General features: G+C 46.6%; 1 protein-coding gene across 3 annotated transcripts; it reads left to right on the plus strand.

Moving 5' to 3' along the window:
• Window positions 1-526: 526 nt before the first annotated feature.
• On the plus strand, window positions 527-21,845 carry LOC128404048 (SLAM family member 5-like). Of its 3 annotated transcripts, none has more exons than XM_053369308.1 (7): window positions 527-881; window positions 12,549-12,887; window positions 14,202-14,498; window positions 16,343-16,459; window positions 17,336-17,427; window positions 19,739-19,860; window positions 20,200-21,845. In XM_053369308.1, exons 1-6 carry the CDS (start codon window positions 806-808, stop codon window positions 19,853-19,855), a joined length of 1,038 nt encoding a protein of 345 aa, XP_053225283.1. In that variant the 5' UTR covers window positions 527-805; the 3' UTR covers window positions 19,856-19,860; window positions 20,200-21,845. The 3 variants fall into 3 exon arrangements, with proteins under 3 accessions (XP_053225283.1, XP_053225284.1, XP_053225285.1); XM_053369309.1 differs by having other exon boundaries at window positions 20,203-21,845; XM_053369310.1 differs by lacking the exon at window positions 20,200-21,845 and having other exon boundaries at window positions 17,336-17,416; window positions 19,739-19,855.
• Window positions 21,846-23,466: the final 1,621 nt, after the last annotated feature.

The raw sequence follows: 23,466 nt of genomic DNA on the forward strand, positions 1-23,466 counted from the left end.
CGGGGTGTCTCAGTTTATGCAAATCACTTAGCTGGAGGAAGTGCTTTGCAAAATTCAGAGAGGTGTGAATTTGGGAGGCTGGGCCCCTGTGCTGTTCAGGGCTCACTGTGAGGTCCCTCTCCCCATACTGTGCTTAAATTTAGAACACAATAGCATCCTGCCTGCTGGGTCCAGGCCAAAGGGAGCCCATCTAGTCTGGCATCCTTTTCACACAGTGGCCGACCAGATGCCCCGATGGTTAATCTGTGAGCAGGACCTGATTTGCAGCTGGATTCCCCCCGCCTTGTGCATCCCAGCAACTGTTGTCCTTCCGAGACTCAAGTCTGAGCAGGAATTTGGTCAGGCCCCTGTTCTTACATTGGGGGGAAGAGATCGTTTAATTGCCCTGATGAAGGATTTCCTGATGAGATGCGACATCAGTGCCCGCTCGCACCGAACCCTCCGATTAAATCGTCATCTGGTGATAATCCGCGCCGTTCGGGACTGAAACTCTGTTCACGCACGAGAGAGAGAGAGAGAGAGAGAGAGAGAGAGAGAGAGAGTCTTTCTCTCTCTCACACACATAGATTTGTTCAGGAACTCAGTTGCTATCAAAGAGCCGCAAACAATAATTATGATCAGTTAAGGGGTGCTAATTAACACTTGTAGCTGAGCGGGGGAGAGAGAGAAAGCAAGAGAGAGAGAGAGAGAAGGAGAGAGAGATCTCTAAGGACTCCGTGATGTGCTTCTCCCTGTGGCAGCTCCCCACCTCCCCAGCAGATGCTCTTGAGACAGGCAGGGCAAAGAGGAATCTGGCCGGGAGGAAATGGAGATGAAATGGGCAATGCTCAGAAAGAATGCTCTCGCTTTATTGCTCTTGACACTCGCCAGCTTCTTAACAGGTAAGTGAATTAGACCTGTGTGTAAGACACAGAAGATCCCTGGGGGATGGGTGTGGGTGTGTTGGTGTGTGTGGAGACCTGGTGAGATGATTTAACAAAGGTGAGAGTGTATCTATTCCCACACACCCCCGGCCACCCTATAGGCACAGCTCACTTTCCTTCAGTGTGCCCTTGTTTGAGGTGGGCTGGAATAAAAACTTAACCTCGTGTGAAACTTTTGCTGCGATTCTATTGATGCCTTTTAGCATACGGGACTATTGGTGGTTGCTAAAAGCCCTCTGGGGTAACATCGACATCCTTTACTTGGGAGACAGCCCCACTGAAAATGGCAAGGCTTGCTTCTGAGTAAACTTGCATAGGACCAGGTTTGCGAGGAAGACTTCTAGGTTGGCTTGAAAATTGTGGTTCTGGTCTTGTTCGTTTTCTACTGTTTTTGAAGCATGGGCATGAGCACACTCGGGTTGCTGCCTTGAGCATTTGTTTTAGAAAAGAAGTGTGGATTTATTTCAGCTTAAAATATCTTCCAGCAGTAGGCAAGGCGCTTGTGGGCAAATCAATGTCTGCTTTCAGCAGAATTCCCCCACTCCCCTATAATCATGCCGCCCATATATCTCCTGCTGAGCCTTGCACCAGGCTGTCTCTTGGTTCCATTGACTTATTGCCTTGCCAGATCCTTGTTTATAAAAATTCAGTAACCAGATTCCCATGGCATAATGTGCTTGCATTTATGTTCTCAAATGCAAATTGCTTGGTGACCTTTTAGGTAACAAGTGACTAATAAGCATAACGAGTGATTAAATCAATAAATAACCTGGTCTGCATTGGGGAGAACCAAAAGGCACATTTCACCATGCAATTTTCACACACCAGTTGTATTTACACTAACGTGCAGCTCCAGTTCATTTCAAAGTGACTCGCAACAGGATCACACCTGACATGATTTTGACTGGATGCAGGTGGTGGAAATGAAAGTTTGCATCTGCTATGCAATGGCATGCAAAAGAACTCTCCCTGATTCTTGACTCTCTGATCCAGATTCTATCCTTCTCCATTCCCCCCCCCCCCCGGCAACTTTTGCCTGCAGAGGCAACTTGGTTGCAAAGGTGGCTGGATATTATTAGCACACAGCCAGATGTTACAGCTCCAAATAACTTGCACATGAGAGAAGCTCCAGGGAGGAAGAGATCTCAGCTCCAGAAACACTTTCTGTAAGGAATGCAGGACCCGTAATGTGAAGTGTGTGCGAAATTAGCAGTTCCTCAGCCACCTCTCATTTCATCTGCTGCTCAGTTCATTCCTATTACTAATTCTTGGTATTCAGCCTGGGGTTGTTGTTTTTCTTAATCAGTTAGAAGCAGGGATAATTAGATCTGTTGACTCCAGTTCTCTCAGTTTTCCAGTCTTAAATTGAGCCCTCCACATTTCTGCAGACATTTGCTTTTTTAAAATAAAAAAATCCTGAAAATTCATGTATTTCTCCATATTTTGTATGCAGTTTTGACTAATGTGCAGGAGTTTTTTGCAAGCAATTTGCCCAAACATGATAAATTTTCATATGTTATTGAGCCTAATGCATTTATTTATTATGCACACATTTCCCTAAAAGATTCAGTTTTGTAATTGTTGGCTGAAAAACTGCCTTGAAATATTTGGAAAAGTGAAAATTTCTAACAATCGCTGTCTTCTTACCCTACTCTACTAAAGTCTTATTCTTAGACTTACCAATTTCACAGTTCCTTGCCTGGGAGGCTGTGAGACCTCAAAAGCTTTAACCTGAAGGTGTAATAGCACCTTACCTATGGAAGCGCAGAATAGACATTTTCATAATGAACGATGTTAGCAGCTCTAACTAATGCTCCAGGTTGGTACAAGACGTTTTGCTGCCTGAGGCACAAAACCAAGATGGCGTCTTCCACCTCTTTCAATGTAGAGCAGCTGAATCTGATTAAACACTGACAGTAGGAGAGCATTTTCCAATGCATCCAAGGGCAGGAGATGAGATGAGGGAGGTGCAAAACAGGCCATGAGGTAGACACAACTCTGTGCTTCAATTTAGGGGAAGGTCTGGTGGGTTCAGGTGGAAAAGCTGGCTATCTCAACTCTGGCTAGTGGTACGGCTGAGAATGCCCACCCTGCTTGTTATTTGAGCTTTTTGAAGGAATGACGCAGACTTACTGCATCTCAAGGCCTCTTGACCCCACAGCTTACAATTATTTCCCTGTGCCACATATCTGAACATCTGCCAGTTGATGACCACCATTCATGCATCTAACCCATGAGAGCACTGATAAGAAACTATAGTTGTTAGCCTTTCAGGAAAGGATGAGGGAGAAATCCAGTTTCGTTCATATTGCAATGCCAACTTCTGCCTAATTCACAATACACAAATCGAAACTCGCCTGCCCCTCAAAATAAGAGCAATATTTCAGATTTTGCTGTGCAGTTCTCTAGCCCCAAATAGATGAATGTGTATAAAAGGGTATCTCTTAATGAAAACAATACGGGCGTCTCCCCACTTACACAGGGGTTATGTTCCCGGATACCCCAAGTATATGTGAAATGGCGTTTAGTGGGGAACACCTACTAAAAAAAACAAACTCTGCCAAAAATCCATCAAACCCCACCACAACTGCTTCTTCCAAATCTGCTTTCTCAAACTTCAACTCCCCACAGGCTTCAAAGGTCAGTGCAAAGACTCATGGGATTGCAGTTGCAAAGGTTTCTGGGACTGCTAGCGTTTTCCTCACTCTTGGCAGGTGCCCTCAATCTGCACTTTCTGGGAACAACTGAAGACATTGTTGTTCCCACAGACTTTTCCAGTTGAATAAATGGGTCTTTGCCATGAGTGTACACTTGTTAGGGTCTTAGTCTTGTTTTAAATGTACAATATTGCTTTTGTGTTTTTAATTATCTGATATGTAAATTGCCTTGAGATGGTGGTTGAGAAGGCAATTGATTGATTAATGGTAATAATAACAACCTTGGCGGATTGTGATTCCTGCTTCTGTTAGGACTGAATATTCCTAATCTGTATTATAAAATGTCACAGGATTAAGCAGGTTTAAAGGCTGCAGATGTTTCCAGCAAGGATGCCTGTTGTTCCTCAGATTCTCAATTTGGCCTACTGAGAGTAGACCTATTGAAATGAATGGACTGAAGCTAGCTATGTCCGTCACATTTCAATGGGTCTCCTCTGAGTAAAATTAATGTTTGAAATCAGTCCATCTAGCAACTGCAACCCACTGTGATGCCATAGAGAGAGTGTCAGACTAGGACCTGGGTGTAACCTTGGGGGGCCAGTCATTGGCTCTCAGCCTAACCTACCTCACAGGGTTGTTGCGGGGATTAAATGAGGAGTTGGAAGAACAATGTACCCCCATCTTGAGCTCCTTGGAGGGAAAAAGTGATATATAAATGCAATAAAAGCGTATCTCATGCTGCCCTGGGAACATAAATTTGCACTGAGGGTTGTAGGGACGTAAATTGTGGAAGCGACAAATCTGCACACATCTCCTTTGCGCTGCCTGCCATCTTTGCCTCTCAGCGTTCCTTTCCTAAGCCCTTTATTTATTTATTTGTAATAATCCACCAGTTGTGTGTGTGTGTCCCCCCCAAAAACTCATTCCTCCCTCCAAGCCCCTGCTAACCAGTCATGTCTTTCAGCTTTGAGGACAGGGGATTTGCGGAGATTACAATGTTCTAACCAACTTCAGGATAAAATGGGATAAAGCTGTGATAAATGGTGGACGCAATTTTCTTCATCCCAGTAACCTACCCACCCCCTCGTCCCTGCCTCCCCCATCTCCGCAATCCATCGCTTCCTTAAGGTGAACCCAGACAACAGTCACAGTGGAAGAAAAAAAGGATTTAAGGGCCCTGGGGAGAGGATTGACTCATGATGTTAGGATGGAGCAGACTAAAGAACACTAGAGAATGGAAGGCAGACTAGAGAACAATGTGGCCAGGCTAGACAGGACTTGGAGTAAGGCCGCTTTCTGGGTCTAACATGGACCTTGGGACAGTCACTGGCTCTCTACCTAACCTACCTCACAGGGTTGTTGTGGAGTGTAAATGTAGAGGGGGAGAGAACCACATATGCCACCTTGAACCCCTTGGAGAAGAAGAAGAGTGGAAGAGTTTGGATTTGATATCCCACTTTGATATCCCGAAGGAGTCTCAAAGCGGCTAGCATTCTCCTCCCCCCCCAACAAACACTCTGTGAGGTGAGTGGGGATGAAAGACTTCAAAGAAGTGTGACCAACCCAAGGTCACCCAGCAGCTGCATGTGGAGGAGCAGAGACACGAACCCGGTTCACCAGGTTACGAGTCCACCACTCTTAACCACTACACCAAACTGAGAAAAAGGTGGGGTGTCAATGTGATGGAGATATAGACAAACAGAGTGTCAGTCTTGGATCTGGGAGAACAAGGTTCAAATTCCCACTTGGCTATGAAGCTCACTGGGCATGACCCTGACTCAGCCACAGCTTGCCTCTCAGCCTCACCACTGTGGGGGCTAAACGAGGAGGGAGGGAAAGAACCATGTAATAGGCACCTTGAGCTCCTTGGAGAGGGAAAAAATGGTGAGATATAAACACAAAGGAATAAATAAAACCTTACTAAAACAACCGGGGTGAGAGAAAACAGATCGCACCACCTGTTATTTGTTTCTGGTACCTAATGAAATCAAAGAAGGTCTCTTGGCATTTTCCAAAGGAGCAGCAATCAAAGATTGCAATTATTAATAGATAATAAAGAGAAACCCCAGGAAAATAGAATCACTGCAACTGACCCCCTCTCTCCTTTCCCCCCCTTATCCCTCCACTTATTGATTTATTTTTATCTGAGAGAGAGGCGAAGGCTAAACCCAGAACACAGCCCAGCTCACAATAAATTTTGGCAGGCGGAAGCCGTAGGAGAGAGAGACAGCTCTGATGTGGGTATTTAATCTTCTCTTAATACCAAACCACATCTGTTTTCCTCTTCCTCAAAGGGGAGGCAGCAGCAGGGAGGGGGGTGGAGAAGGAGGGAGACCTCTAGCTGTGATGCCAGCAGGAGAGACAGGGCCATACTCAGCAGTTTTGTCACACCATGATACCCAGACGTAGGGGGCAATTTGACAAGTTTTGGGTGTCCTGGCTGGGGGGAGGAGGGTGTGTGTGCCAGATTTCCCAGCATGTTGCAAAACAGCTTAAGAAAGAAAGTGTCACAGGGGGATCTGGGCCTGTGACATTCATGGAGTGGCTCATGGGGGCAAAGGACCAGGGGCACCGCTAGAAGCTTTGATCCAGATTCTGGAGAAGATAGAATGGGATCATCCAAATAGCAAAGAGTTCAGCAGTGCATGGCTTTCTCTCTCTCTCTCTTCCCTCCCTCCACCCCCACGTAGGTTTTTCATTGCCCAGGGATGAGGAATCTTGTTGTCCTCCAGATGTTGGGCTCCAAGCCCACAACAGGCATCCCAGCCAACGGCCAGAGATGAAGGATGGGAGCTGGAGCGCACAAGCATCTGGAGGGCTGCAGATGTTCCCAATCTCTGACCGAGGGCAATCGGGTCCTTGAATCACCAGTGACCTCTCAAGGCTGTTGGGATTTGTGTCACGCCTCTGCGTTGGAAATAGTCTTATTACGCACTCTCCTGTCCTCTCCCCCTGCCCCAAGGAAATTAAGTTTGCAGCGGAGACAGGCGAATCAGTGTTGGCACAGCCCACATCACTTTCTCATGTGTTCGCCGATAAGTCCATATTATCCCTTTCCTGAAATAAGTGACAGGGTTGCTTCTGTAAAATCCACACAAAAATTTTGCATTTGAGTTCTATTTAAATCTATTGTTGTGGATTTAACAGTCTGGATGATGCCCTGAGCCCCTTCCAATTCTTGGGGTTCTGTGCCCAGCGAGGGTTGAAATCTAACAGAGAATTCTGTTGCTGAACTAGTCAGACGAATTTCTTTGTAAGACAATGGCCTTAGCTGGGCGCTTAGGTGACCTCACCAGTACAGTGGTACCTCTGGTTGCGAACGAGGTCTGTTCTGGAGCCCCATTCGCAACATGAGCAGAACACAACCGCATCTGCGCATGCGCAGGTCGTGATTCGCTGCTTCTGCGCACGCGCATGACATCATCTTGCGTGTCTGCGCATGCATGAGTGGCGAAACCCGGAAGTAACCCTTTCCGGTACTTCCGGGTCGCCACGGGACGTATCGTGAAAGAATGTAACATGAAGCGGATTTAACAAGAGGTATGACTGTATCCCAAAAGAATGAGATAGGTTGCAAGAGCTACAACTAAGGGCTCACTCACGTTTCTGTTTGTCTCATGATTTCTAGGCACAGGTCAGAGAAGTTTTTCTCTTGTCCCTGCCACTTTCCCTGGGAAAAACTGCTCTTTACTGCTGAATTGGAACAAATGTAAATCTGCAGAAATCCTGACTGATTGATTGTCATGGGACAAAGGAAAGTATGGTTGAGCCCCAAGTGGTGGTGGCCTCCAGGCTGATGGATGGGCCTTTCCTTCACCCCTTCACCTGGCCGCTTGCTAGGAGAACAATAGCCTGAGTGAGGGGTGTGTGGTCTGAGCTAGAAGCAAGCTGGAAGCTGGAGATACAAAGAGATGTTGGCTCTGTGCTGGGTTTTGGGGCTCACCTGAAAACCTAATGGGGAAGCAAGATTTGTCTTATGCTCAAGTTATATATTGTTACACTACCCTGAACACCCCCAGTCCGGTCTGGTCTCAGAAGCTAAGCAGGAGCAGGTCTAGTTAGTACTTGGATGGGAAATGCCGGGCGCCTGCCCCTCTGTCTGATGAGTGGTGGCAAGAGCCCACAGGGTCGCAGGCACTCACACAGGGTCTGTGCTCCTTTAGAGAATCGAAGGTGTGGCAGAAACTGCAGTGGCTTTAAGAAATATGGTTCATTCACCTATTTACATCTTCAGTCTGCATGAAGGGAGTCCAAATCTTACAGCATAGTGCTAGTACCCCACAGCAGCACTGGTAGCCTTCAGCCAGCCTGCCCAAGATGGATCTCAGCTCTTTTTCCAGCTTCTCCCTCCCAGCAACCCTTGCTTGAAAACTCCCATTTCCTGTCCCATCAAACACACACACCCTCACCTTGGCAACCCTTCAAACCCCCCATCTTTGTTCACACCTCAGGGCAAGGGGGAAGGAGTTCTCTTGCATTGGCAATGGTCCTCAAAGGACCCTTAATGACCCTCTATTGCTCCCTTAATTGCCCTAGCTTGGCCAGGCTACCCAGGAATTCCTCTGCAGCTTATATTTCTCTCTTGCCACCCCAAATAACCACAATCCTTGCATTCATTAATTTCTAGGGGTCAGGGGGATCCCCCAAATCTACAACAATATATATGTGTTTGAATAGAACCATTTTGCTGCATTTACCCAGGTTTGGTTTCCTTGGAATGTAGGTCAGTGGAGACTGCGGTCTCTTTAGAGGTAAAATCTTTTAAAACACATTCCCCTTAAAATAAACATTGCCTGTCAAAATGTGTGTTTCTAAATGTGCATCTCCAAAATATGCACTGTTAAATGTACTTTTGATATGCTCCTTGAGCCGAGATCTGCGTTGCAGCATTCAGAGAAGTGTGAAATAGGATGCATAGCTAAGATGCAACCTGCAGATATTCATTCAGAAGGGGCAGATCAGATCATGATGGACCAGCAGGCACAATGATCTAATGCCTGAAATACCGTACTTCCCCTCTGAAGAAAAGTTGCAATTTTTGGGGTGGGTGGGGGTTAGTTTGGAAGAAAGGGACGCGGGTGGCGCTGTGGGTTACCGGTAAACCACAGAGCCTCTTGGGCTTGCCGATCAGAAGGTCGACGGTTCAAATCCCCGTGACGGGGTGAGCTCCCATTGCTCCATCCCAGCTCCTGCCAACCTAGCAGTTCGAAAGCACATCAAAGTGCAAGTAGATAAATAGGTACCACTCCAGTGGGAAGGTAAACGGCGTTTCCGTGCACTGTTCTGGTTCGCCAGAAGTGGCTTAGTCATGCTAGCCACATGACCCGGGAGCTGTACGCCGGCTCCCTTGGCCGATAAAGCGAGATGAGTGCCGCAACCCCAGAGTCATCCGCGACTGGACCTAATGGTCAGGGGTCCCTTTACCTTTACTAGTTTGGGAGAAAGTCAGTTAAGTGGGGACATGATAGAAGATTTATCCACCATAAAGTAGCTTGAGAGGAAATATGTCCCTCTCCCATGATACCAAAACCCAACTGGGCCATCCAGTGAAGCTGAAGTATGGGAGATTCAGGACAGACAGACAAAGGAAATGACCTCTTCACACAATGCATAGTTAAACTATGGAATTCACAGTGCAATGATGGGCATCAACCTGGGTGGCTATAAATAGGAACTGGGGGATAAGGATGTTGAATTCAAGCCAAAAGCCAGAGGAATTGGCCACCCTCCAGGTGCCCGGCTTGAATTCTTGTTGACCTCCCTGTCAGCGACTCCCGGCAAGACCAGGGGAGGTCTTCAATCGGCGATCCTCCTCTAACGTGAGAAGAACACACCACTTCTCCCCCTCCCATTGCCAGGGAGGGGAAAGAGACAGACAGAAATGTATTTACATGCTTTTATTCCTGTCTTTCCAGCAGTACAGAGAAATCATGTCTGTACACTCTCATCACCAACTGCAGAGAGAGAATTACTCCACCCATGTACTTCCAGTACAGGGTCATGTGACACTCTGAGCTAACATCCGGTGCTCAGTGCACTGAATAGACTGTCCCTTGTTCCCACGGTACAGTCCCATAACATCAACATCCTGTTTTGCATTCCAGCCACCTGGAGCTCGCTTCTGCATTGCTCCTTTTTCGTAACAAAGAAGGCCAGTGGCTACTAGCCACAGTGGTCATGTTCTTCCTCCATAGTCAGAGGAAGCAACGCTTCTGAATACCAGTTGCTGGAAACCACAGGAGAGGAGAGGGCTCTTGTGTTCGAATCCTGCTTTGGTTGGTTTCCCAGACATCTGGTTGGCCAATGTGAGACCAGGATGCTGAACTAGATGGGCCCCCTTTGGCCTGATCCAGCAGCAGGTTCTTCCTATGTTCCTATGGAGCCTCCAGATCCAGAGGCAGTTTATCTGGATTCCTAGGTTTTTTTTGGGGGGGGGAGCATTTGGCCATTGTGAGAACATGACGCTGGATTAGATGGGTCCCCTTTGGCCTCTTCCAGCACCCAGGCTTTTTTAATGGAATTTGCAAAGATCAAATTCCTTCCCCAACCTGAACATTTTTTTTCCTGGAAGCTAAACCCTGCTGAATTCATTGGGAGTTATTTCTCAGGAAACCTGCATGGGATCATGGTGCAACACTGTAAAAGGCTGGCTCTGGGATTTCTTAATTGCTCCCCCTGTGACAAGTGGAATGACCTAGAGCTCATATTGATCAGGACCCAAGCAACACCGGTTTACAATGATGGAACCAATAGCTGTATTTCAGTTTGGCAATGTATCCAATTCTTCAGTATGCAATAGAGAGCTAAGGGTCCCCCACTGATGTGCCTATATTTTCATTCTGAGGTCTGAATTCTGCCTGTTTTTTTCTCTTGCATAGGTGGAATGTCTGGTCAACACAGACTGGCAATCAATGCTAGCCAAAGATGGCTTGACTGGTGTGCAGGTGAATGAGCCCTTAACAGCACAGTCAACATTCTTAGGTTCAATATTGACTGAGTAGATGAAGGAATAAAATGGGGGGGGATAGTGTTATGAGTAGATCCAGGTCTTCTTCAGAATTTGCCAGTGGGTCACCCCATTTCCTGTCCATCTAGGACCTTGTCTGGATATTTTTGACACAACGCCACCTAGGGGAGTGCCCTCCTCTTCACAGCCACATGCCCATGTGTACCTAAAACCTTGCCCAGATTCTTGAAACAGTGACACCCTGTGGCCTAACTTCATCTTCACATCCACTCTGCCCATGTGTGTTTTAACTTATTCCCAGAACAAGACAAGATTGGTTAAGAATCTGATCTTCCGGCAGATAAATAGACTTTAAATAACACTTCCCCTGAAGTGTGCAAAAATCTGTATGTGAACACATGTTCAACGAAGTCTCCAGATGGTGGGCTTTATGACTTAATTCTTAAAAGGGAAATATCAGCTTGCCCACAGGCTTTAGGTGGCTTTTGCTATGGATGATATTTCCTTCCTATATACATAAAAACGTAAGGTTGTCGTCATGCTGAAGTTCATGTGGCTGCTGATAGGGGGCCGCACCAACTCCAGCTTCATGACAGAGCAGCAGGCAGGTGAGCAAGCAAGCAGTGTGGCCATGTGAGCTGTTTAACAGAAAGGGGGTCTTCAGAGAAGGGTTTGTCTAACTGCCCCCTGAAGCACCTCCCCCCGGCATTAAATATGGCTGCCATGAGGTTTAATGAAGGGGGGAGGCACTTCAGAAGGTCAAACCACTCTCTGAAGTCACTCTCCTCCTCCTTTAAAAGGGGTTGGTGTTTGGGGTGAGATGGGAGGAGAGGGTGGTGGGGTAAATTCTGAGGGGAGGGGAGTTTGGGGTGAGCTGTGAGGGGATAAGTGAGGGGGCTGGTGGGGTATAAAGGGAGGGAGAATTGGTCAGATGTAAAGGGGGTAGGAGTTGACTAGGTGTCGTGGAAGGGTTGGCAAATGGAGTAAGCAGGGGTGCCAGCCCCTACCACTACTATAAACATAAAACACAGATATTTAGAACACTCATATCCAACTTAACGGTATGTTCAATGGGAAATTCTACAGTGGTACCTCGCAAGACGAATGCCTCGCAAGACGGAAAACTCGCAAGACGAAAGGGTTTTTGGTTTTTTGAGTTGCTTCGCAAGACGATTTTCCCTATGGGCTTGCTTCGCAAGACGGAAATGTCTTGCAAGTTTGTTTCCTTTTTCTTAACACCGTTAATACAGTTGCGACTGACTTCCAGGAGTGGTAGCCTTTTTTGAGGTTTTTGAAGACTTTGGTGATTTTTGAAGCTTTTCCAAAACTTTTCCGAAACCGTGCTTCACAAGACGATAAAAATCGCAAGACGAAAAAACTCGCGGAACGAATTAATTTCGTCTTGCGAGGCACCACTGTACTGAGTAAAAAAAAAAGTGGTTGGGTCCACTCTGCTAGCTCTGCAGAGTCAGCTAGCTGGATTGTTGCCTAAAATATCATGGTTGTGAGTATTATCACAACATTGGAGACTCAGTTTTCAATCAAGTTGGTGACCTACCTCTTGTGGGAGCAAAACCTGTACAGTGGTACCTCGGGTTAAGAACTTAATTCGTTCCAGAGGTCTGTTCTTAACCTGAAATGGTTCTTAACCTGAGGCATGCTTTTGCTAATGGGGCCTCCTGCTGCTGCTGTGCCGCTGGTGCACGATTTCCATTCTTATCCTGGGGCAATGTTCTTAACCTGGAGCAACCACTTCCTGGTTAGCAGAGTTTGTAACCCGAAGCGTCTGTAACCTGAAGCTTCTGTAACCCGAGGTACCACTGTAGTTTAACAATGTTCTGCATGAAAAAGTACTTTCTTTTAGACTGTGCTATGTCTTCCAACACTCTAAGCCTAGGGCTAGGAAGAAAAATAATTCTGCCCCGCAAATCCCTATGTTTTGTGCACAAATCTCTTTTCTCTGATTATTACTGTTCCATTCCCTTTCTGTATCATCCTCAGATCTCATCTCTGGCCAGTCACACACCCCTCCTCGCCAGGTGAACGGGGTCCTGGGAGGTTCGGTGGCCCTCTCTGTGAACATTGGTCCACAGGCCAAGCTGAAGGAGATTGAGTGGAGCTACCGGGCTGGATCTGGCCCAGCGCTGCTGGTGGCTTTGTTTCGGGATGGGAAATTCGAACGGCCAGATCCTGGTGACCGGTTTAAGCAGAGGATAGAAATGTACAACGAGACGCTCAGGATCAAGGCATTGGAGCTGAATGACAGCGGTGTCTTTGGGGCTCGAGTGAAGTTATTCCCAGCTATCGTTGAAGATCAGATCTTCCGCCTCATGGTCTATGGTGGGTCATTAGGCTATATCCAGCTAAGTTATACTCCATGTTGACTCATGGAAATTAATGAACCTGAGTTAGTCATGTCCACTCATGCATATTAAAAATAAAATAATTAGCAGAATTTCAATTTTTAGCCCAATTGTCTTCTCTCTCCCTGTTTTACCAGAAACAGTATACTTTTGTTTATTCAGTGGACAGTACATAAACATTAGGATACAGGATACAGGATAGGGTTATCAAGGTAAGGGATTTGTTCACATTAATGCAGAATTTCAGAAAGAAATGAGTGCCAAAACACAGCCATCCTTCAAAATCTGCCCTTCTCTGAATTCTGCAATGCAGTTCTTTAACCAAGTAATATGGACAAAAATGGCTAGGCCGGGGTAGGTTTTCCATTTTAAAAAATGCAAATATTGGTTACAGTAACATACAAAATGCATTTTAGGGGAAACTGCATGTAAAAATGTGTATATTAGGAGAAATTCACACTAAAATGCTGTTACAATTTTTTAAACTGATGTGCAGAACTGAAATTAAGATTGGGAAAGTGAGAATTTGACAGTTTCCCCCCTCAATATTCAAGGCAACCACAGTAGAAGAGTATGTGCATGTATATATATTTATGCACCCACACATTATGTATTTTTAAGTAAAGCAGGGTTGATGAGCAATCAAATGTAGTTTTAAAAAATGCAGACACTTTCGACTCTGCATTCGTATTTCCTTTAACAGTTGTGGCCTAGTTTTGATGGCTATGGAAAGGATCTTGGCTGTATTTTCAGTAAGCTTTGGATTACTGAAATTCAGTAATCTTAGGATCTGCCATTAAAACAGAATCATAAAATTCATCTGAGTTTCCGCAAGTGTGTGGGAAGCACTGTGGAGACAAACAGGGATCTTATATCCCTAAGAAAATTAACATTGATGCACAAAATTAAAAAGGCAAATGTGTTAATCTCATCTGGACTTTTAGCAGAACCAACATTATCCGCAGCTCATTGCTAAGAAATATTTAGGTGTTGGGAGGAAATGGGAGAACTAATTCCCCTCCTCCATTGCGCTTTGGATACTGGATTTATTAAAGCATTGCAAACTCATGACTGGGATTTCTGAAATGCAGGAGTCTGCAGTTTCACTGTGCTTAGAAACACAGTGTAGATTTCATCTGGCTCCTGTGTGAGAAGGCAGAAATGTAATGTACTATTTGGAAAGCCCTAGTTCCCAATTCCTGAGAGTGACTTTGTGACATCTGTTCAAACTTCATGTTGACTGACATCCACCACATATCATTTTTCATTTTCTCTCATCATTGGCATCCAGAACCCGTCTCTACTCCGCGGATACAGAGTCAGCTGGTCTCCAGCACGTCCAAGTGGTGCAATGTGACGCTGCAGTGTCTCTCTGCAGGAAAGGAGCAGGTCAACGTCACTTGGAGGAAAGGAAACCCGATCCGGGATCTCGGGAGCTCTGACAGATACCAGGTCTCCCCTGACGGCAAGACTCTCCGCCTCTCGCTGCTGCCTGCCTCTCTGAACACCACCTATTCCTGCACGGCCAGCAACCCCATCGAGCACAAGATCGTGTCCTTTGACTTGCAAAGGATCTGCCAGAGTGGAGGTACAGAAAATGAATTTTTCCCACACTGAACACTTTTCAAAATACTTCTCTTGCTTTTCCAGCTTTATCATCCACACAAAGCAAGTTATAAGTTCCTCTCCCCAGGGAGGCTCTGGCCTGGCACCATCATTGCATGTCTTTAAGTGCCAGGCAAAAAATTCCTTTTCCACCAGGCCTTTGGCTTGTAATTATCTATATGGCAAGGTTTCTTGATCTAGATCTCCTTCTACCAGTCCACAATAGAAAGTGTCCTTTCCTACTGCATCACAGTCTGGTACGCTGGTTTGACATCAACTGATAGGAAGTGCCTACAGAGGGTGGTGAATACAGCACAAGGTATTACGGGCTGTCCCATGAATCCGCTGGATGAAATCGCGGAAGAACGTTGCCTCAGGAGAGTGAGGGAAATTCTCAGGGATGATTCACACCCTGGCTGCCACTTTCTTGATCTCCTGCCCTCAGGCAGAAGATATAGAAGCACTATTAGTCACACCACAGGGTAAAGAACAGCTTCTATCCGTGGGCTGTTAGGCTGCTGAATGAAAAGATAACAACAGGGCAACTGACTTTTGGGTTTGGTGGGTGTGCGTCAGTAAACGAGGGGAATTAAGACTAAGAGAGGTGAGTGGGGGGTCTCGCTGTATACAAGTTGTACAAGTGACAATAAAGTATTTCAATTTCAATTTCCCAAACTTTTTGGACTACAATTCCCATTATCCATGACCTTGGGGCAGGATATCACCATCGTGACTCATTTGGAAGGCCCTGCAGAAGTGACTGTACATCTGTGGATTATGGTGGGCTTTCTCACACTTCCCCTTATACCTCGCTTCCCTGGGTCCTAAATGCCAATGGAACTGAGAAGATTGATAAACACAATGTGTTTTCTTATGAATTTCTAAAGTTTTCCTATTGAGCCCGTACGTAGATACATTTATCAATGAATTGCTAGTAAAGGTAAAGGTACCCCTGCCCCAGTGAATTGCTACATAATACCAAATGTAGCAATTCACTTTCCCTGTTTTCCTTTGTTGGAGACCTGGGGCTCAGCCGGGAGTTGCGGGCTCCTTCTGCAAATTGAGCTGAGCTTCCCTTGCAGAGGCAATTCCTTTGCAGATATGCTGCTGTTAATTTTCTTGACATTAGGGGCTGCTGTCAGGGCTCTGGAGTTTCTGATTAGTCAGGCACTTTTGTGAATGGAGTTTTGAACATAAATGAATGAAGTTCTGGTAATGTGCAGCAAAGACCCCCTGTCCTTCCCTCATGGTGAGGCAAGGCTCATGGTGTTTATGTGTGTCTCAGCCTCTCCCACCCAATTTCCCTGTAACGATGCTCCAGCTGTCTGTGTACAGAGGCAAAATCATGCAAAGCCAGGAAGACAGATTTCCTGGCTTCCCTGACCCTTAGATTTCTCCCTTTCTATTTCCTTACTCACTATTGGAGTTCTTAAACCCAGCTTGTTTCCTTACCCTTCTCTGTAATTTCATCTCTCCTTGCAATAACTCTTTCTCTCCTAGTTTCTCTGTAGCTGGTGCATGGTCTATAAAACTATCAGATACCCCTATGTTGATCTGTCCCCCCCCCCTCTCTTTCCCTTTCTGTTTCTCTGAAACCTCTGCCTGACATTCGAGAGTCCTGCCTTTTTTGTGTACTTGCATCTGGGTGATGCTCTACAGCTGCTGCTGTATTGCTGTGTGATCTACACACTTGTTTCTTCCTGTGAGCTACCAGGAACAACACAAAAAGCAGCAGCAGGTGTTTGCTGCTGGAATTGTGTGTGTGTGTGTGTGTAGTAGATCTTGCAAGCTGGCTCTGACCTTCTGCACCCTTCTCAATCCCAACAGCCGAGGCCTCTTTCTCCAAGTCAGGCTACGTCGTCTTGACCTTCGTCCTGCTAGTGCTGAGTCTTGGGGCTGCCTTCTGGTGCTGGAGGATCAATAATGAAAAATCGGCAGAAGCTGGTGAGCCAAACATTTGTTTGAAGTATTCCAGTCCTTCCCCTACAACCCTAATTATGTCACACTTAAAGAAACTCACGAGTCACAGAACATTTCAACCCCTGCTGGTCATCGGAACAACTTGGAGTTAAGTAATTTTACCCGAGTTTGCTTATTTTCTCTTCCCACCCAATCTACTTTCCTTTTGAGCCATGTCTGTTTTAGACTGTAAGTCTCAAGAGCAGGGACTGTCAAATTTCTGTGGAACTGGAAGCTGCTCTTGGGAGGCTTTTTGACTGAAGAACTGGATAAAACTTAACTGAAAAAAGAAATTAAAAGGAGTGCAAGCTAAATGCAAGGGCCATCATCTTTTCTGAAAAACTCTGTGCCTTTAGGAACTCCTTGGTGCAGAAAGATTTTGCCTGTGGAAAATTTCCTCATAAGCGTCTCTCCCCACTGACAAAAACTTCCCCATGCTTAATAACTGTTGTTGCTGTCACAGGAGCAACCAGATTAGACAATATTTATGTTAAAATGGAAGGGTGAGGAGCCTGAGACCTGGGGAGGAGGCAGATGTGGCCCTCTAGGCCTCTCTGTCTAACCTCAGAACTGCTCCCAGGTCAAATACAGTATTTTTGCCTGGCTGGAATCAGATAATGCCTCTTTCTTGCCTGGGTAGAGAATAGAGACTGGGTTGTGAGTCTGTGCAGAAAGTAGCCTAAGGCAGCATTTACATTTGTTACTCCGCCCACTTTCCCTCTGGCCCCACCCACCACTGGCATGTGGCCCTCAGAAGGTTGCTCAGATGGGATTGCGGTCCTCAGGCTGAAACAGTTCCCACCTAAAGCAATGTAGGATCTCTCTCACACAGATCTCTCTCGATCTCTTTCTTCTTCCAAGTTACCATTCCAACTGTGCAAGTGGAGGAGAGCCCATCTGACCCCCAGTATGCAGAGATCCTTCGAAGGAGCCCCCCAGAAGGTAACAATAAGGTGAGACTGTCCTGAGGCCCCCCCACTGGGCCTCTCCTCTGCCGGCTGGAAGCCCAAGTCAGCCTAGAGCTGTTTTGCAGAAAGAGGAATTATTTCCTCAAAAGCTTGGCTATGGACTCTTCCTTGAAGGCTTGGCTATGGGGGTCTGCTGAACTTCAGAATATACCACTGCAGGACCTCACAGGTCCTTCTTTAGCTACTGGCCTATGAAGATGTAAAGGGGGGAGGTTTGCCCTTTGCAATAAATCCCTCGGCTTGATGGTAGTGGTATTTACAGTCTTTATTGTACAAGTACAAAGTACAGAGTATCTCTTCACGCGTCCAAATCATCGGCAACCGATCCCGGGAGTGGATGTTGAATTCAAGCCAGCAGAGCCAGCGAAGCTCCGAGGAATTTGGCCACCCTCCAGGTGCCCGGCTTGAATCCTTGTTGACCTCCTGTCTGCGACTCCCGCCAAGACCAGGGGAGGTCTCCAGTCGGCGATTCTTCCCAACGTGAAGAAGAACACACCATTCCTCCCCCTCCTATCGCCAGGGGGGGGGGGAAGAGACAGACAGAAATATATTTACATGCTTTTATTTCTGTCTTTCCAGCAGTACAGAGAAATCATGTCTGTACCCTCTCATCACCAGCTGCAGAGAGAGAAAAACTCCACCCATGTACTTCCAGTACAGGGTCATGTGCCACTCTGAGCTAACATCCGGTGCTCAGTACACTGTCCCTTGTTCCCACGGTACATTCCAATAACATCAGTTTCCTGTTTACCATTCCAGCCACCTGGAGCTCGCTTCTGCATTGCTCCTTTTTCGTAACAGTGGAGGCTTTCAGCTCTGCCTCCAGCAGAGCAGTCTTGGTAATCTCATACGTTTGTGTTGTTCCCTACGCTTTAACCCCCTCCTGTCCTGAGCAGCTAAAAGTGGTGTGCCCTCTCCCTCTGTGCCAGAGCTGGAGGGGTGCTGGGGCTCCCTAACATCAGGGAGTCCTGCCTCCACCTCCCCTTGCTCTCCCAGACCTTCTAGTGCTTCCTCTTCTGCCAGCCCCTCTCGCTGCTCCTCATCCAACTCAGGAGCCGTCTCAGCTGGCTCCAAGACAGAAGAGGACATTTGAGCCCAACTGCTGAGCCCAACCGCTGAGCCCAACAGCTGGCTCTGTGACAGAAGAGGACATCTGATCCCAACCGCTAGACATCTCTGTTGGGATACTGCCAGGGAGGCAAAGTCCATCATAGCCCCCAAGCCGGCTGCCGGACGATCCATCGACCTCCCGTAGACAGGCAATATCAGCAATTAGCGACACGAAGCCTCAGAAACAGATTGCCACATTCTTAGGCTGGTGCACACTCTGTCAGCAGAATTCACACAGCGAGAGATGCACAGAAGGAGAGCATATTTACAGTTTATTCAGCGTTGGTCAGAGCAAAGACAAACATGACTGCCTGCTCCGGTCTGCTCAGGCAACAAGAAGGAAATGAAAGCAACTGAAAACATAAACATCCTGTGAACAGGAAATACGCAGACTCTGTGACTCACAAAGCCTGCTCCCTTTTAAGGTGGAACGGAAATATCCTAACAATCTCTCCACAGCTACACAAATTGAGCTCAGATTAAGGAAAGGGCCATAGCTCAGTGGTAGAGCCTCTGTCCTGCAAGCAGAAGGTTTCCATTTCAGTTCCCATCATCTCCAGATAGCGTTGGGAGAGACTATTGGTGTTTTGCAACTTTCTGACTTGTTGCAGGACCTTAGCCAGACCTAGCAGAGTAAACGCAGAGTTCATGAAAGCAATTGGCAACTGGCTGCAGACAGGATGGATGAAGCAGGGACCAGTAACTTGTAGTTTATTATATACAGTGGACTATTTACAGGAACAGAACATGGATCTTTAACTAGCTCTCTCTTACACGACTCACAACTCTCAACCTCCAACTCCTACACTTGCCACTCTAACACATTCCAGTTAATAGGCCATAAATCATTATTCCCGTGAGAGCTTGACCAATCATGGAGCTGTCTCTATGCCTCTGTATCACCAGGAAGATTACACTCCTTGACATTGCCTTGGCTGTCGGCCAAACCCTAATTGACTCTGTATGAAGCTGCACATATTCAGATTCCCAACAGAGACTTCTGCCTGAAATCCTGGACAGCCACTGCAAGTCAGTGTAGACAATACTGAGCTACATGGACCAATGGTCTGATTCAGTATGTGGCAGCTTCCCATGTTCCCAAGTGTTGGGGGCGGGCGTCATTTTTATTCTCAGCAAATGCCACATCATTTTAAAACAAACAAACTTCTTCCTTATTTGCATTTAGTCCCTAGGTCTCCGGGAAAATAATGCAGAGAGAAGCCCCCAGAAAGAACGTCTTGTCACGACTATTTACGACCAGATCCGAAGGACCCCGGACAATTCTTCTGAAGAAGTCACATAGGCCTGGTAAGGTCCATGATATTTTGGGTGGGCTTAAAAAAAAATCAAATGGTGGTGATTTCCCCCCCCCCAAATATATGCAACAAATATGTTTGTGTGTGATTCTAGTCATGCACCAGCCTCTCCTTCAAGACCTTCAACAAAGGAAAGCTCCAGCAGCTCTAGAGAGTGTTCCCATTGTCAAACTGGTTCTACCATTGATACGTTTCTCCTCATGTCCAACTGAGATCTACCCTCAGTCTAGGGTAGATCCTTTAATCTAGTAGAGGGGAAGAAGTTTGTCCTCTCTTCTGTGGGAGAGCCCCAATATGCCATCTGATTTATAAATATAATTCTGTTTCCCAGCAGGATCCAGCAAGAGGGATTTTGTCAAGAAACATCACCTTTGCAGGGGCCAAAAACCAAACGATGTGCCAAACCCTATGAGCACCACTTGGGACTTGCCAAGGCTACTTTTTCTTTTTGTTTTTTGGCACAGAAGAGAAGAGAATATTTCATGGGCAAAATTCCCTTTCTTTCCTTTTATTGTGAAACCTTATTTTCTGCTACAAGCCCTCACTCCAAAGTTACTAGAAGTCCTCGCTCTGAAATGACTGGAAGCCCTCACTCCAAAGTGGCTTGAGGATATCTTCCTGAAGCTGAACCCTGGAAGGGAGAATGACCCAAGGCTTTGTAGACTATGGAGCAAACTATTCTCCAAAAGACCAGTCCATACAATGGAGTTTTCCGCCTGCCTCAAAAGAAAGCAAAGAGGGAGGTGGAGTCTTGAGATATCCACCCAGGGAAAAATTGGACAGATTGGCAGAGATTGAAAGATTGTCCACCACTCTTCTCCTGAAATGTAAGCCATTGTGTGCAGCAGCAACATGAAACCAGAACCATTCTAGCATGCAATTACATGGCTAAAAGGAAGACTCTGCTTTTGAGATGGACAAGACGGCAATAAATAAATATTCAGACTTACCTCCCATAAATGTTTTAGTAAGCCCATCCATGGCTGTTTTTAAGAAAGAGAGAGACCGTCTATGAATGGATGTGACATCATGCTCAGGATAGCATCTGTCATCTGACTGCTAGACCTGAATCTCTCCTTAGGTGTCAAAATAGACTTCCCTTTGGACTGCTCTGCGTAAGAGGGCAGTGGACTCTTGACTACGCTAGCAATCCTGACCTTGTGCTCATGATGTATCAAAGTAAATATGAAAGCAAAACTAGCACTCCTACATTCCAGTTTTAAACAAAACCAAGAGGAAGGTGATGCTTTCACTGATTGAGCATCCTGAATGATGCAGTTCATGAACTGGGACTGGAATGAAGATGGGTTTCTGCTTATGGGAAAGGGATGGATGCAACAGGGTTTGTTTCCGCATAAATATGGTGGAGGAAAGGGTCCTAGCTCAGGGACAGAACACCTGCTTTGCATGCAGAATGCCCCAGGTTAAACCCACAATAGCATCTCCAAGTAGACCTGGGAACGTCCCCTCCCTGAAACCCAGGAGAGCTGCTTCCAGCCACTGTAGACAGTCCTCAGCTAGAAGGACCAATGGTCTGAGTCAGCAGTATGCAGCACTTGGGCAAAGCCATGTCTCAGTGGTAGAACACCTGCTTCACATGTAGAAGGTCCCAGCTTCAACACCTGAATGCATCTCCAGGTAGGGCTGGGGGGAAAGACGCCCTGCCTAAAATCCTGGAGAGCTGCTGCCAGTCAGTGTAGAGAACACTGGGCTAGATGGACCAAGGCTGAACTAAGGCTCCATTTCTCCCCAAACTATTGTCTGCACATTGGCCTTCAGCTTTTCAGATCTCTCATATCAGGAGCCTTTCTTGGACCTGTTTGCGGCTGAACTCTAGAATGCTCAAAGCCTCTCTTTTTTAAGTTCTAGATTCCACCTTCTGCTGTTTGAAGTACTTGAGGGGGGGGGAATTAATGTGTCCTGCAACAATATGTTGCAGTTCTAGATTCTAATCAGAATGTTACACTTACATTTACACTTACATTTACACACACACACAACCTCCTCACCCTGTTCTCCATTTTCCTTTTGTCATGTTCACTCTATAATCCTCAATTGGTTGATTCTCTTTTTGGGGGGAGAAGGTGTCCCATTAAGTCTTTTGCTTTCAGGTTTTTGTACATCTGCAAACTCTGGGGCTCCTCCAGGCCTGGAAATGCCTCCCTCCTCATGTAGCTCACAGAGATCCTCTTTTGGCCACCGTCCAGTCAACCCTTGGCCCCTGTGCTTGCTATTACAAGGTTGGAAGCTGTTCAGAAATCTATGCTGGAGACCTCTGGCTTTGGTGCCAGACACCACACTCACACTGCAATGGTGGGAGTGATCTTCCATGAGTCCTGGGTATAGATTTAGGTCTGTGGCTGCCCCTTACCAAGATTTTCTCAGAGCTGAAGTGTAGAAAGCCAAGTATCTGGACCTCCCAGCCCAGCTCAAGGTGCTGTAGGACCACAGAAACCAACCGTGCATTAATAAGCTGGTCATTGTATCATATCTGGTCCCTGCTCTAGATCTCACGAGACTTTACAGTGTGTATGTTGGGCACCATGCTATGTACTGTGTTATTTGTCTCAATAACATTTGGTAAAATAACCCTTTGAAGAATGTTGTCATTGCCTGATGGTAAAGGTGTACGAAGATTGTGGTTAATATCCATGAGGTTTTGTATATTTTTGTTTCAGTCTGCCCCAAGTCGTCACACACACAGGCCATGCAATTCCTTGGGCCAAATTAAAGAGGCAGCAGGTTGTTGTTTCAGTACTAGGGATGGGACAGCAATAGCTGCATGAGAAAAACAGCCCTATCCAGAAATAGCAAGTAGCCCATGGCAATCCACCCTCTCAGACCAAGTGGGCTGCAAGAGAACTTCGACACAGAACCTGTGGGCCACGAACCAGTGAAGGTGGTGAATGTCCTGTTTGAGTGTCTGGAGGTGGTTGTAAGATGGATGGTGGCTAATAGATTGAGGTTGAATCCTAACAAGACAGAAGAACTGTTTTTTGGGGAGGGCGGGGCAGGGGCAGGCAGGTGTGAGGGACTCCCTGGTCCTGAATGGGGTAACTGTGCCCCTGAAGGACCAGGTGCGCAGCCTGGGAGTCATTTTGGACTCACAGCAGTCCATGGAGGTGAAGGTCAATTCTGTGTCCAGGGTAGCTGTCTACCAGCTCCGTCTGGTACGCAGGCTGAGAGCTTACCTGCCCACAGACTGTCTCACCAGAGTGGTGTATGCTCTGGTTATCTCCTGCTTGGACTACTGCAATGCGCTCTATGTGGGCCTACCTTTGAAGGTGACCCAGAAACTACAACTAATCCAGAATGCGTCAGCTAGACTGGTGACTGGGAGCGGCTGCTGAGACCACATAACACTGGACCTGAAAGACCTACATTGGCTCCCAGTACGTTTCTAAGCACAATTAAAAGTGTTGGTGCTGACCTTGAAAGCCCTAGATGGACTCAACCCAGTGTACCTGAAGGAGCGTCTCCACCACCATCATTGTGCCTGGACACTGAGGTCCAGCTCTGAGGGCCTTCTGGCGGTTGCCTCACTGTGAGAAGCGAAGATACAGGGAACCTGGCAGAGGGCCTTCTCAGTGGAACACCT

The sequence above is a fragment of the Podarcis raffonei genome, chromosome 16 (assembly GCF_027172205.1).
Source record: "Podarcis raffonei isolate rPodRaf1 chromosome 16, rPodRaf1.pri, whole genome shotgun sequence".
Taxonomy (NCBI): Eukaryota; Metazoa; Chordata; class Lepidosauria; order Squamata; family Lacertidae; genus Podarcis; species Podarcis raffonei.

Bases quoted from the DNA above. Each gene is read 5' to 3' on its own strand.
- LOC128404048 (XM_053369308.1), top strand. From the start codon at position 806: ATGGAGATGAAATGGGCAATGCTCAGAAAGAATGCTCTCGCTTTATTG. The intron at 882-12,548 runs GTAAGTGAATTA...TATCATCCTCAG, and splicing joins ACTCGCCAGCTTCTTAACAG to ATCTCATCTCTGGCCAGTCA. The intron at 14,499-16,342 runs GTACAGAAAATG...CAATCCCAACAG, and splicing joins AAGGATCTGCCAGAGTGGAG to CCGAGGCCTCTTTCTCCAAG.